General features: G+C 35.9%; 7 protein-coding genes across 7 annotated transcripts; 2 read left to right on the plus strand and 5 right to left on the minus strand.

The window, feature by feature from the left end:
- Position 1: 1 nt before the first annotated feature.
- VCUG_00087 (uncharacterized protein) lies at positions 2-984 on the plus strand (the record flags this gene model as incomplete). Its single annotated transcript, XM_008074916.1, has 1 exon — positions 2-984. One exon carries the CDS (start codon positions 2-4, stop codon positions 938-940), a length of 939 nt encoding a protein of 312 aa, XP_008073107.1. The 3' UTR covers positions 941-984.
- A 506-nt stretch (positions 985-1,490) lies between these two features.
- Positions 1,491-3,311, minus strand: VCUG_00088 (uncharacterized protein; the record flags this gene model as incomplete). Its single annotated transcript, XM_008074917.1, has 1 exon — positions 1,491-3,311. A coding segment is annotated over one exon (1,807 nt), but the record flags the coding sequence as incomplete, so codon positions are not given.
- A 426-nt stretch (positions 3,312-3,737) lies between these two features.
- Positions 3,738-4,253, minus strand: VCUG_00089 (uncharacterized protein; the record flags this gene model as incomplete). Its single annotated transcript, XM_008074918.1, has 1 exon — positions 3,738-4,253. The coding sequence occupies one exon, from the start codon at positions 4,251-4,253 to the stop codon at positions 3,738-3,740; it is 516 nt and encodes a 171-aa protein (XP_008073109.1).
- A 532-nt stretch (positions 4,254-4,785) lies between these two features.
- VCUG_00090 (uncharacterized protein) lies at positions 4,786-6,724 on the minus strand. The gene has a single exon (XM_008074919.1). The coding sequence runs from the start codon at positions 6,536-6,538 to the stop codon at positions 4,895-4,897; it is 1,644 nt and encodes a 547-aa protein (XP_008073110.1). The 5' UTR covers positions 6,539-6,724; the 3' UTR covers positions 4,786-4,894.
- Positions 6,725-8,345: 1,621 nt separating this feature from the next.
- VCUG_00091 (uncharacterized protein) lies at positions 8,346-8,882 on the minus strand (the record flags this gene model as incomplete). Its single annotated transcript, XM_008074920.1, has 1 exon — positions 8,346-8,882. One exon carries the CDS (start codon positions 8,880-8,882, stop codon positions 8,349-8,351), a length of 534 nt encoding a protein of 177 aa, XP_008073111.1. The 3' UTR covers positions 8,346-8,348.
- A 637-nt stretch (positions 8,883-9,519) lies between these two features.
- VCUG_00092 (uncharacterized protein) lies at positions 9,520-9,840 on the plus strand (the record flags this gene model as incomplete). The annotated part of the gene is made up of 1 exon (XM_008074921.1): positions 9,520-9,840. One exon carries the CDS (start codon positions 9,520-9,522, stop codon positions 9,838-9,840), a length of 321 nt encoding a protein of 106 aa, XP_008073112.1.
- Positions 9,841-10,825: 985 nt separating this feature from the next.
- Positions 10,826-11,701, minus strand: VCUG_00093 (uncharacterized protein; the record flags this gene model as incomplete). Its single annotated transcript, XM_008074922.1, has 1 exon — positions 10,826-11,701. The coding sequence occupies one exon, from the start codon at positions 11,699-11,701 to the stop codon at positions 10,898-10,900; it is 804 nt and encodes a 267-aa protein (XP_008073113.1). The 3' UTR covers positions 10,826-10,897.
- Positions 11,702-11,807: the final 106 nt, after the last annotated feature.

Consider the following 11,807-nt stretch of genomic DNA (forward strand, 5'->3'; position numbering starts at 1 on the left):
GATGCATAAAACAAGAGATTCTAGTGACATATGCTTTCCTGATTTGAGTCATGTCGAAATTTTGGAGATTTCCTACTACAATGGTTACTCAGATTTTAAAACATTGCTCACCAAATGTGTAAATGCTAAGAGGTTGATTTTACGTAACATTATCTGCAGACTGCATGATCGAACAAAGGAATATACACACTATAACTTTGGAAAAGAACCTTTATCTTTTGAGCAAGACGATTTAACGGGGAAAGTTGAATCCGAAACGGACAAGATCTTATGTAAACAGTCGCTTATAGCAATTCCCGTGTTTGTATACAACTGGGGCAATATTTTTGAACATTACCGGCACAAAACACTACAACACCTAAGCATCACAAACTTTTGGCTCGATGAACAATGTTTGGAACAAATAAGCAACTTTGTTATGTTAGAAACACTTTCCATTGTTTCACACTTTATTTCAGCAGGTGTGTTTAGCGTCCTACCACCAGGTCTGAAAGAATTCATAATAACACCGATGCTATGCTTTCCACTCAGGGAATTCGAAATAACTTCTTGTGAAGCAACATTTAATGAGAATAGGAATGTGTGCTACCGAGCGCTAAGATATTTAAGAATACATTCTTACTTGTTCATGAATAAATCACAATTCACCTCTTTCCCAAGTACTATAGAGTTGTTGGAAATCATACCCTCGATCATAGGGTGTTCTGATCCTTCGATGTCAATAAAAATCAGGGTGAAAGAGTTAGTTATTTCAGAAATTGACCAACAAATAAAATGTAAAATTGAGGATAACGGTACAATGGAAGAATATTATGATAGTTTGTTGAACATATTGTCGTATTTTATTGATTTTAGTGATATAGCACGAATTGCGATTCGAGATGGAAATTTTTGGAGATTTGTTGAACCCCGAGATTACGGAAATGGAACAATTGATTAAAGTTGGATATTACGCTCATTTTCGACAAAAAACATATTTGTGCCTGAAGCTTGCATGAGAAGGTAGCTTAACCTATCCTTTTATCACAAGAGTTAACGAAACAATAATACGCAGTGCGGTTGCGGTACTTCTAATACAGGCATAAATCTTTATGCTTTTGCATTGAGTTGATATCCCAGTATGCGCTCATCCTGTGTACTTTTTGCAGAACTGCATTTTAAGCACACTCCCTGTTTGTGGAGGTGACTGCAGCACAAGTTGCAATTTTTGTGTTAAGGTCATTTTTGTGGCCGCAGCATATCTTTTTCTTATATTGAGAGACATGCTAGATTGTTATGCAAGCTGGCGCATTGATTTCCTCCATGAATCAAAGACCAGCGGCCATGAACGGTATCGGCGAGCTGAAAATGCATTGTTTAGGCGTTTTGGAAGTAAATAAATGATTTTTAGTGGAACAAGGTACCAGATGTGTGTGTGATAAGTAATATACTACAAAAAGGAAACGTGGATGGCATGAAAATGTCGACATAATCAATTACAATTTTTTATTTGACATTGTTACTACTATAGGTTGAAAGAATCATCCTCATCACTGGTGGTGAATTTTGATGATACGTTGCTCATGATGGTGCGAAAAACATCCTTAGGTGATTTCTTGTAAAGATGATCATCTTCTTCATTGGACGTGTTAATTTTTTTACTTTCCTCTTTGTTAAGTTCCTGTTCTGAGCTAAAGCCGACAGGCTCCCGGCTCCCAATAATTTCTTGTAAAACCTTGATCCGTTCGGTTATAAGCAGTACAAATAAATCATTAACGTTTTCGTGTAGGATATTTTGTCCACAACAGAAATACTTTCTGAGTTCGCGCACATAAAACATCAGGTTTTCCTCGTTATTGCCGGTCAAAGCGTGTGTATCAACTAATAGAATGATCAGACCTTTAACAATTGCATTTTGTGTATCATCTTTCACAAAAGCGAGCATACTTGCGATGTGCGATTCAGTTAAAATGAGTTTTGTTTTCATTATGTTCAAGAAAATGAATAAACCAATTACAAAATAAGTAGATCGCTCGGTGAACCTCTGTAACTCCTGCTGACACAGATCTATAAAGCTGTAATAGGATGATAAAAAGTCTTGCGGTACGGCCGTGCTGTTCGTCAGGTTTATTTTCGTATAAAATTCCTCAGTGGCTACTTCTTCATCAGCACCTTCTTCATCAAATAAATGTGTGGTATCGTTTTTGTTATTCATTTCATTACCAGTTCGTTCCAATTCTTCCTCTTCTTCTCGCTTGTTATGTGCCATTTCGCTGTCTTTTACCGTCAAATTTACGTTCGATAGTTCAGAAATAATCTTTTCAGTGTGTACTTCCTCGTAAAATCTCTTAAAAAAATAGCAAGCCAAAAAGTAACACGTGTATTCATTGTTTAAATCAATAGTCTCTAGATTGAAAGGCGTGGTCACCAAGAAGTATATCTTAAGCAGCTCTCTCCTTCTTTCTGTTTTTAAGAAAAAACTATAATAATCGAAGTCCTTCATAAATGCATCCAATCCTACTCTATTGTAAAAAAATATGAATACAAAGTCATACCGCTTCATTTCAAGCGCCTTTGTGACCAGCTCTATTTTTTTTAAATCCGCTTGCATTTTTGCAAAATTTATGTTTCTCGTATCTAAAAGTTTTTCTAACACATTAAAATAATAGTGTGGATAGCGATTTCGATACGGTTCAAGGATCCTTTTCCATTCGGTGTTGTAGAAGTAGTCCTGGCACTCGAAAGAATCGTGGAGCAGATTCGCTATGATGCCGAAGCACGATTTAATGTGGTTCTGCTCATGCAACAATTCAAATATCCTTTCAAATATACCATTTTCAACCAATTTCTTTTTGAAAGATACGTCACGGATCAGAATATCGATTAGCCTGAATGCCCTTTCGTCAATTTTCTTGAAATACGTGAACTGTTTCTCGTTGTTAGTGAAGGCTCTGCCAACTTTTGAATGATCCTTTGCAGCCAAAAGTACCAGAATGTCTGTACCACGCTTGTTACGTGCGTTTATCAATATCTGCACGTATTTTTCTATTTTCAAGAATATCTCCTGGAATTCCTGTCCGTTGGAAGATCGGAAGATGCTACTTAGAACCTCAAAATGATTCCGATGCACGAAATATTGCATCGACTCAATGACTGATGCCATGCTGTATATTCCTATCTCGTTAGGATTCTTCTCAGCAATCTCTTTTAGAGAATTTATAGCTGATATTCTGTCTTCAAGATACGATGACGCCGTCAGTCTGTTATTAAGGATATTTAGCTCATCACACAGTGCTATCCTGTCAGGTTCACTGTCCTTGAATATTTTCATTGTGTTATTCGAGAGGGTTAGCAGTATTAAAAAAACACTTTGCAATTAAACTGCGTATTTACGATCATTAAGAGAGCAAATAAATATTTTTCTGCAAAATAAGACGAATTTAAAGTACAAACACATTGCTTATGAGTTGTATATTGGAATGCGTGGTTAAAAAATTGTTAATATGACACCATGTAAAATCTGTTTCTATTAAAAGCATTGCGATTCCGCTCTTTGAATTGAAACGCTACGTATCGTATGAATAGTACAACAAACCAAAGTTAAGTATCGTTCGAATAGTACAACAAACCAAGGTATCATATTTATGTGAAGTAGCTCAGGTGTTAAAATGATGTTAAGCAACCCTAAAAAAGCTATCTAGGTAGTTCCTTACAATTTATATTTTGCGTGTAAAATCCCATAAACAATTTATTGATTGCTAATCCATGTGGTTCTTCTGGAAGTGTTTGTACCAAGCATATGTAACGGATTTCTTTCCATTTGACGAGCACAAAAAGATCCATCTATCACACATCCTGCAGTAACTCTCCAGTCGACTGTACGTCTCACGGAGACAAGGCTGAGGATACTTTTTGCCCTTGGAATTGATGCCGTGTTTGTAGTTCATGTGGTACCAATAGCTGCTCGTCTTCAATCTGAACCATTGGTTGCAACTGTCGCAGTAACCTTCCCTATAAATACCCTTTCCCCTAACATGTTTCGGCCTGTAAATCTCTTTTGCAGTTGTTTCGATTCTGGTCAGCTGCTTTTCAGATAGGAAGTCACAGTAAACCCCGTAATCATGCGTATCGTCCGTTTGCTTGTTCAAATAGTACTCCTCGATGTCCATGATGTCATTAAACGAGTTAAGCTCGAGCGATTCTTTAGTGATTATTTCGTTGCTCTGGTCATAGCACAGAAAATGATTCAAATTTAAAATGTTATTTCTCTTCATGCCGTTTCAGGTTCTGTTTTCTATTTGAACAAAAATAAGAATCTAAATTCTTATTCTGTTTAAACACTAATTTTAGGTGTGGCCTTGTAAATTAAACTTTTTACCAGAGCTGCTCCTAGATCACAAACATTTTTTTTCATCACAACGTACAATACATGCGTAACAACTGAGAATCAATGAATAAATAATGATTAAACAGCAATATGCTGGAATGTTATGTCATGGCAGGTAAACATGATTGCTGTTTTTGAAACATTCGAATAAACTGCTCCTTCTCCCGTGAAATACGAATAAAATGATTAATAAGCACAAACGATAACGTATGATTTAACATTTAAATAGCAGCCATATTGAGCTGAAAATCCTTGATTGGGCATGGTTCATGTCAACACACACGTAAAATAGAAATGTGATTTCAAGGTGCCGTTGAAATCAAGAATGTGTGAAGTAGCGTGTGTTGATAGAGTAGACCGTTTATAAAAAATAAATAGGGAATATGGGCAATTAAACTGTTTAACCACCATTGCTTCGTAAATTGATGCTTGCGTTTCCATTTTTTTTTACTATAGATCTGATCCAAATTCACTGAATTAAAAAATAAAGAAAAACTGGAAAGCAAGTGATGCATACGAAACGCTCTCTCATAATGTTTTTATTCCGAGTTCGTTAAATAATTCCCTGAGAAACTTGTTAATCTCCACCCTCAATCCAAACTTTCTCGCCTTAGTTTTGTAACTCCTGCACTTCAGGATGAGTGCACAGTCAAGTTTATTGATATCAACGGCTTCTTCGGAAATGGCCTCCAACGAGAAAGCCTCGAAAAAGTCAAATTTTCGCGTTTTTAGGTATTGGTGTATTCTACTCTTCAGATTTCGAAAAATATCTGTGTTAACATCTGGTGACAGTTTAAACGAGAACAAAAGCACTTTCTCAGGGGCTCTTGTCATGTTTATCAGCGTTTTCTTCCAAAGTACGCTGTTCAAAAATTTCACTTTTCCTCCGTTTCGGCCCAAAAATGATGTGGAATTCAGACCTATCTTATAAACTGTGTAATTTGTACTGTCAATGATAACATCATCGCCAAGATCGAATGGATGGCTGAGCAGCACCATGAAATTAAAGTATAAATCAACTGCCATCCCGCTGACTGCAAAATTGAGAACGAGGGCTGATGACAGTGCCAGAGCAAGCAGCTCTTTGAGCGGTATTCCAAAAATAACCAAGTAGGCCAAAATTAGGAACCCGCAAACCACAATACTCAGAATATCATTGACAATATCAACAAATCCTTTGGCAATTGCGAAGCCCTTTTCTAAGTTGACGCGATCGATGTAGAACTGGATTATTGTGTCCTTGAACTCCTTCCGCGAAACAGTTCGGTCATCATTGGCATCGAAGTAGGCGAATGCCTGGATAGCTATTTGAGCATTGGGAAAGATATCCGCAAACTCATTAAAAGTCATTTCCTTTTGACTCGTTGCCTTCTCAAATACATCTCTGGCCAGTGTTTTGGCATCATGGAGACTGTGCATCTCTGGTGACTTAAAGCACACATTGCCTATCACAGCCTCATCTCCCCTGTTCAGGTTGATGTGTGATATATTCGTGTCTGAGTTGGTTTCGGTTTCTCTTCCGAAGAAAATTTCGCTGAATGTACATCCCGGTGCATCAGTTGTTGACGACTCAGAGAGTTCGTAACGGTAGCTTTTCATAGCAGATATTATTTTTTCCTTCATATCAACCTCCTTCATTTTAGCAAGTAGAGACGATGTCACGAATGACTCATAAAACAGTTCCATGGCCAATGCCACACCCGTGAATGTAGTGCTTGTCAAAATACCGCTCAGAATGAAACTTCTTACGTACCTATAGTAGATGTTTAGATCCTCTTTCACATATTTTAAGAAATAAAGACAGAGCAAAAACCAAACTGTGACTGATAGCCACCTATAGATGGATTTAAACCGCTTTTCTACCACTTTAAAACCGAGTTTCTTCAGCATTTGATGAAAAATCTGTGCAAGCAACACTACAAGGTTGAAAGAACCACAGCCAATAACGATGGACTGAAGTATCATGTTTAAGTTCACGCCCAATATCGTCATCTTGTACTTGTTAAATATGTATCTGAAAATATACACCGAACCGCATACTAGAATGGCGTAGTTAAAGATTTTTCTCAGCATATCAAAAAACTTGCTGATTTGTGAACGGTCTTTTTCCACTGGTTCAAATTCCTCCACGTCAATTTCGGCTGCATCTTCATACCAATTAAAGTCTTCCATTATGACTTTGGTAATTAGTTCTTTTTAATGTGTGCTAAAACTCTGATGTTTTATTCTCTGATACTTAATTATTTTTGTTTTAGATGCGGTTAATGAACAGCTGATGGAAATAATGTAGAATTGCTCTGAAATTGGACAGCCTGCAGTTACTTGGAACATTACACTTCCAGAACAAGACAGATAAGCAGGGGCTGAAGCATATTGAGGGGAACAATATTCTGCAAATCAAAAAAATCAGAACATTGTCACAACTCATTTGGTTGTTTTATCGTGCTGATATGATCTATTGTAAAGTTTTTTGAACAATTTTGTATCTATAATACAAATTTTACTGTTTTTATGCTACATGAAACGGGGCTTGGTACTTTACGCTACGAACCAGGTAAACGGTGCAAAACCAGTGCATTGATACCATAAACGAAGAAAATTGTCAAAGTTGTGATTAATTGATGATATTAACAGAACACGTATAACTCGATGAAAGCCGTGTTTTACCATTGTTTATGAATAGCCATAGGTCCGCATCGCTTGTTGCAATATAATAAACTTTTTACGAGTTGTTGGATAAAAGTGGATCAGATTATATCGAATTTTACATGGTTATGGTAAGGATAATATATGTGGCTAGAACACTAATATATAAGTTAAAGGTGAGGAGTGCTTTCCACATTTGTAGTAAATGTTATTTTACCTTTATTTTGAAGCAAAACATTATTCACCATGTGTTTGAACGATCTAAAAATCTGTATCAGAACGTTTCGATACAAAATGACACGATTCTTGCTTTTGTCCTAAAAAACGAAATGTTGTGATGATTTAATATTTGAACTATGTAAAAAAGTAAACTTTTACGTGAGTATGAAGATGATAGCATACACTTCTTTACCGATCATGCATGGTAATGTCCATTACCATTCATCGTTAGAACGCTTGAACACCGCTTGACTGCAGAATATTAACGAATTATAAGACAAGCACTTCTAACAAATCTGATCTGTGAAAAAAAATAATCTAGAACAGCTCAAAGAGAAAATATGATATGAAACTGCAATATTAAAGGTTAAAAGTGGGTCTTAAACACCATTTGCACAATGGTACCGCAAAAGGATATAATAGCTTTGAATAACGATTTTGTAAGATTATGAGCATGTTATATGTAACATTATCAATATAACTAGCTTAGAATATAAAATTATGTGCAATAAGACTTTTACCATACTTGTTAGATTAAGCACACGTTGTATACCAATACTTATGCTCATACATTTTTGAAATTGAAAGATGATAGCATTTGTAATTAAGGCAGCTTTGGTCGAAGTATACTGTACCAATCATATCTATTTTAGATAGTATAAGAAGAACAAGTTAATATTTATAAAAATATATTCCTTGCTCAGCTGTTTTGTGTAGGCCTAGTAGTCATTTAGAGCGATTCTATGGATGTAACTTTAATAATACACCATCGATACTACATTAGCCTTATATTTCTATCCAGAGATGAACATTTGCACTATGGAAAAGTTTTACCTCCAGTCTTATCAAAACCCTGTGCAGGAGTACGGTATGAACGAGTAAAAATAAACACAAACGACAACAATTTAACATCTTCCCACTCCTGGGCACATGTTTCTCGCCTTTTATTCTCTAGCATCAGTCATAGATTCGTTCAACTGAGCCTTCAGTAGATCACTAATAGTTCATTACTTGAACGGCATCCTAAGACTGCCGAGCCTCTACGGTATAATATTCGTTTAACCATATTATTCACCACGATGAGTAACAAATATATACAATGATAAGAACTAGTCTGCTAAACTTTTTTAATAATATCCAGAAAATCCGCTATCTTAATCTCACCTTTACTTTCTAACAAAAAAATTTCTTCTTCCCCACTCTTAACGACCAACATCTCCTTGTCAGATACAGCATCGCAATCCATTGCAATTCTACTTTCTTTTTCATCCTCTATTACATTAAACATAAAACCTTGGAAGGAACAAAAAAGTTCCACTTTGAGCTCTCTCAAAACCATGAAGATCGCGTTTATCAAATGCATAACAGGTACCCCGGGACTCGCCGAAATAATGAGCTGGTACTGCATACTTTCCTGGTCTATTAAAGAAAGCAGCTTATTAATAACCATGTTTCTCGGTCTAACCATAATTCTATCTTTGGTTGTGTTTCTCAAATCTGTTTTCATGCCTAATGAAATAAAAAACGCAGAACCATCATCAAGTGTAAACAAAAATGAATTGTTAATTCTCCTACAGCTAAGTTCGCGTGGTTTCAATGGCGATTCTCCATTCAATTTCATGTTATATTTGAGGATTAATTCTCTTTCCATAGGGTTCGGGTTTATTATATGAGTAAAAAGGGATAGAACGGCCTTGAAAGCAAGAAGACCAGACTGTTCCTGGTTCGTGTTAAATACTTGATAATGAAATCAAGTTTGAAATATTGCTCATTAAACATGCCTTTGTTGCTTTTTAGCATTATTCAGACTAATAATGATAAATTTACTTACAGTTCCCATTAAACTCTACCGCCTATCAGCTTTTACCATTGAAGGCTTTCAATAACCAGCATGTTGGGTATTAAGTTGACTGTGATGTATTTTTTGATTAAATTCATTTTCCATAAAAAAACTGTTTGAATGGTGATGTCTTACCGGAGAACGCTAAGATGGTTCGGTCGTACATCTTAAGCGTTTTCGATAATTTTAACGCTGATAAAAAACCACCGCTCTTATTGCAAAAACTCTCAAAAAATGCATTACTGTGGAGTACGTGGTGTTTGCGACCAATATTTTATGTACTCAGATAAATGTGAGCGATTGCCTGGAAAATCCTGGTCAAGCCCATGACACCATCTCTACAAACAAAATTCTTCACTTGATAAGTACAATAAATCCATAACACAGTTTTTACTGTTTCTTCGTTTCTCCGAGGTCTACAAACAAAAATTTTGGAAAACCCTTGTTAATGGAACAGGACCTTTTGGTAATCACCAATCTCAAGAATGAGTTGATCTACCAATATTGTGCGGCCGATAAGGAAGATAAAAAGACACAGCTGCTGCTGCTAGCATACGCTTCATTGGACATCTTTAAAGAAGTAAGAGCTGAACAAACACAGTACTTCTATTACTCGATCGATAAATTTATGTATCATAACGTTTCCTTGCTGCTGATGCCTTCTGGCTATAAAATAGTATTTGTTCACGAGTGGAAGGACCGCGATTGGGTGTTCGGATTGTTAAAAACAATCCATTCAATATTTTTGAAGGTAAGTTCATTTCTTTAATTTAGACTTTTTATGACTTTTACGACGAAGAGAACTGTGAGAGTATACATGAGGATGTTGTTACTGCTTATAGAACTTATCTGGAAAAATATAAGCAGGATGCTGCGTAAACTGGGGAACTATTGAGGAAGCGTATATTTATAGAACTGTACTTTCAATAAACGTGCTTTTGCCTCTATGAAATAGTTCATCGAAGTATGCAAGCTAGAGCATGTGTAGGAATGGCATTTGTAATCTATTATTCGTTTTCAATGTTATCTAGCAATTATATAACTGCGAACCATATAATCATTCAAGCTAGGAGTGAGTCAGATTTGGTGCCATTACGTAGCAACATTATCTTTGAACGAAAAGCTTAGGTAAGTATTTTTCTTCTTTCGCGATTAAGTAATTTTTGTTTTAGAAAGATAAAAAGAGGAACTGATAGCGTATTACTACGTACGTTTTAGATTACCACATTGTATTCATGTAGATCTAAATTGCTAGAACAACCTAGCAACCACACCCATTTCTTGTGAAAAATTCTGGCTGGCAAGAAGGGTGTGGCAACAGACTTTATCAAACGAGTTAACTACTTTTTATGAAAAAGTTGTCCAATTACATCACACATGTGCGGCGGTTATACCTGCACCGATTTAAATAACCTGTCCTTTTGTATAACAGTGTAGTGGTTGTACCATCTCACTGATCTGAAGCTCTATGTTATATAATGTTCTGTTGTATTAGCTTGCTCATGTTTAGTATGTGGTTATCTCGCAATCTGCTCTCATAGCTCTTTTTTTGCTGATAATATATTGAGTGCGGTCCAAATATAGCCTATATAGCAAAATTATCGTACAGTAAAAACGATAAACTTTCAATTATTATGACATTCTTGGCGAATACAATCCCTCAACATCAAATAATGTATCCACTTCGAAAATAACTCTGACTCACACGCTATCAAAAATTAAATTACAAGGTGATCTTGCCAGAACTTTACAATTGACTGAAATATTTATTCAAATTAGGATTGCTCTGTTGTAACAAGCAGTTAAACATCTAAAGTGGAACTGTCTCAAAGTACCAATTGCCTTATAAGTCCAAAGACTGGTTTGATCCAATCAGAAATTGTTTTGTCCTTCCGTATCTGTTCGTCCATCACCAGTTTAGCCCTTTCAAATTCCTTAACCTTGTCATTTTTTACCTGTGTTATGAAGGTGTCATAACTTGGGCTGAAAAAGTTTTTTGAAAAGAAAAGTCTTCTTTGCACCTTCTCGTAAGTTTGAAAAAAGGGAGCGTTTAAATACGATCTAAGCGTTGATAACCAACTCTTTTTATCTGTATACAATAAGTTACACAAGAACTGATCTAAAAGAAACAGTCTTTCATCCTCTTTCCCGTTCCATTGCTCAACTCGCAGTATGTTTCCATCGTACATCTTATTCCACTGCTGATTTTCAGTCTCAATTACAATCAGCTCATCCATATTACGGTTCAGATCTACTCTATCTGTGTTTATCCTGTAATTGATACAGCCGTACGGATCTAAATGCTTGTAAATAAATTTACTCTCGGTTGGTGTGAACGTGCCATAAGAAATGAGCTCATAATTCTGCGCTAAATCAAAAAGAAAAATGTCTGAATACGGTCTTACCACTACCTTTAGGTTCAGAAAGGATGGATAGCGCTTTATCAACAAGTTCTCGGGATTGAACAGAATAACCGGCTTTTTCTGCTGTTGTGGCGGTAACATATGCTTCGGTGGTGTTGGAATAAGTGACACACTCTTTTTGAATCGAGCAAAAATAGATGTAATCGAAATTTGTGGTTTGCTATCAATTTTCCCTACATCTAAAAAAGAACTCAAATAACGAACCATTGGTTTAAAGAACAAGGGTTTAAAATGTTGCAGACGAGAAGAATTGCACGTACAATCTAAGAAATCATAAAAAAATAATGCAAAATTTTACCCCACAATAAAATAT

The sequence above is a fragment of the Vavraia culicis genome, assembly GCF_000192795.1.
Source record: "Vavraia culicis subsp. floridensis unplaced genomic scaffold supercont1.1, whole genome shotgun sequence".
Classification (NCBI taxonomy): domain Eukaryota; kingdom Fungi; phylum Microsporidia; family Pleistophoridae; genus Vavraia; species Vavraia culicis.

What these genes read in the sequence shown, in the direction of transcription:
- VCUG_00090 (XM_008074919.1), bottom strand. Translation starts at nt 6,538, where the DNA reads ATGGAAGACTTTAATTGGTATGAAGATGCAGCCGAAATTGACGTGGAG.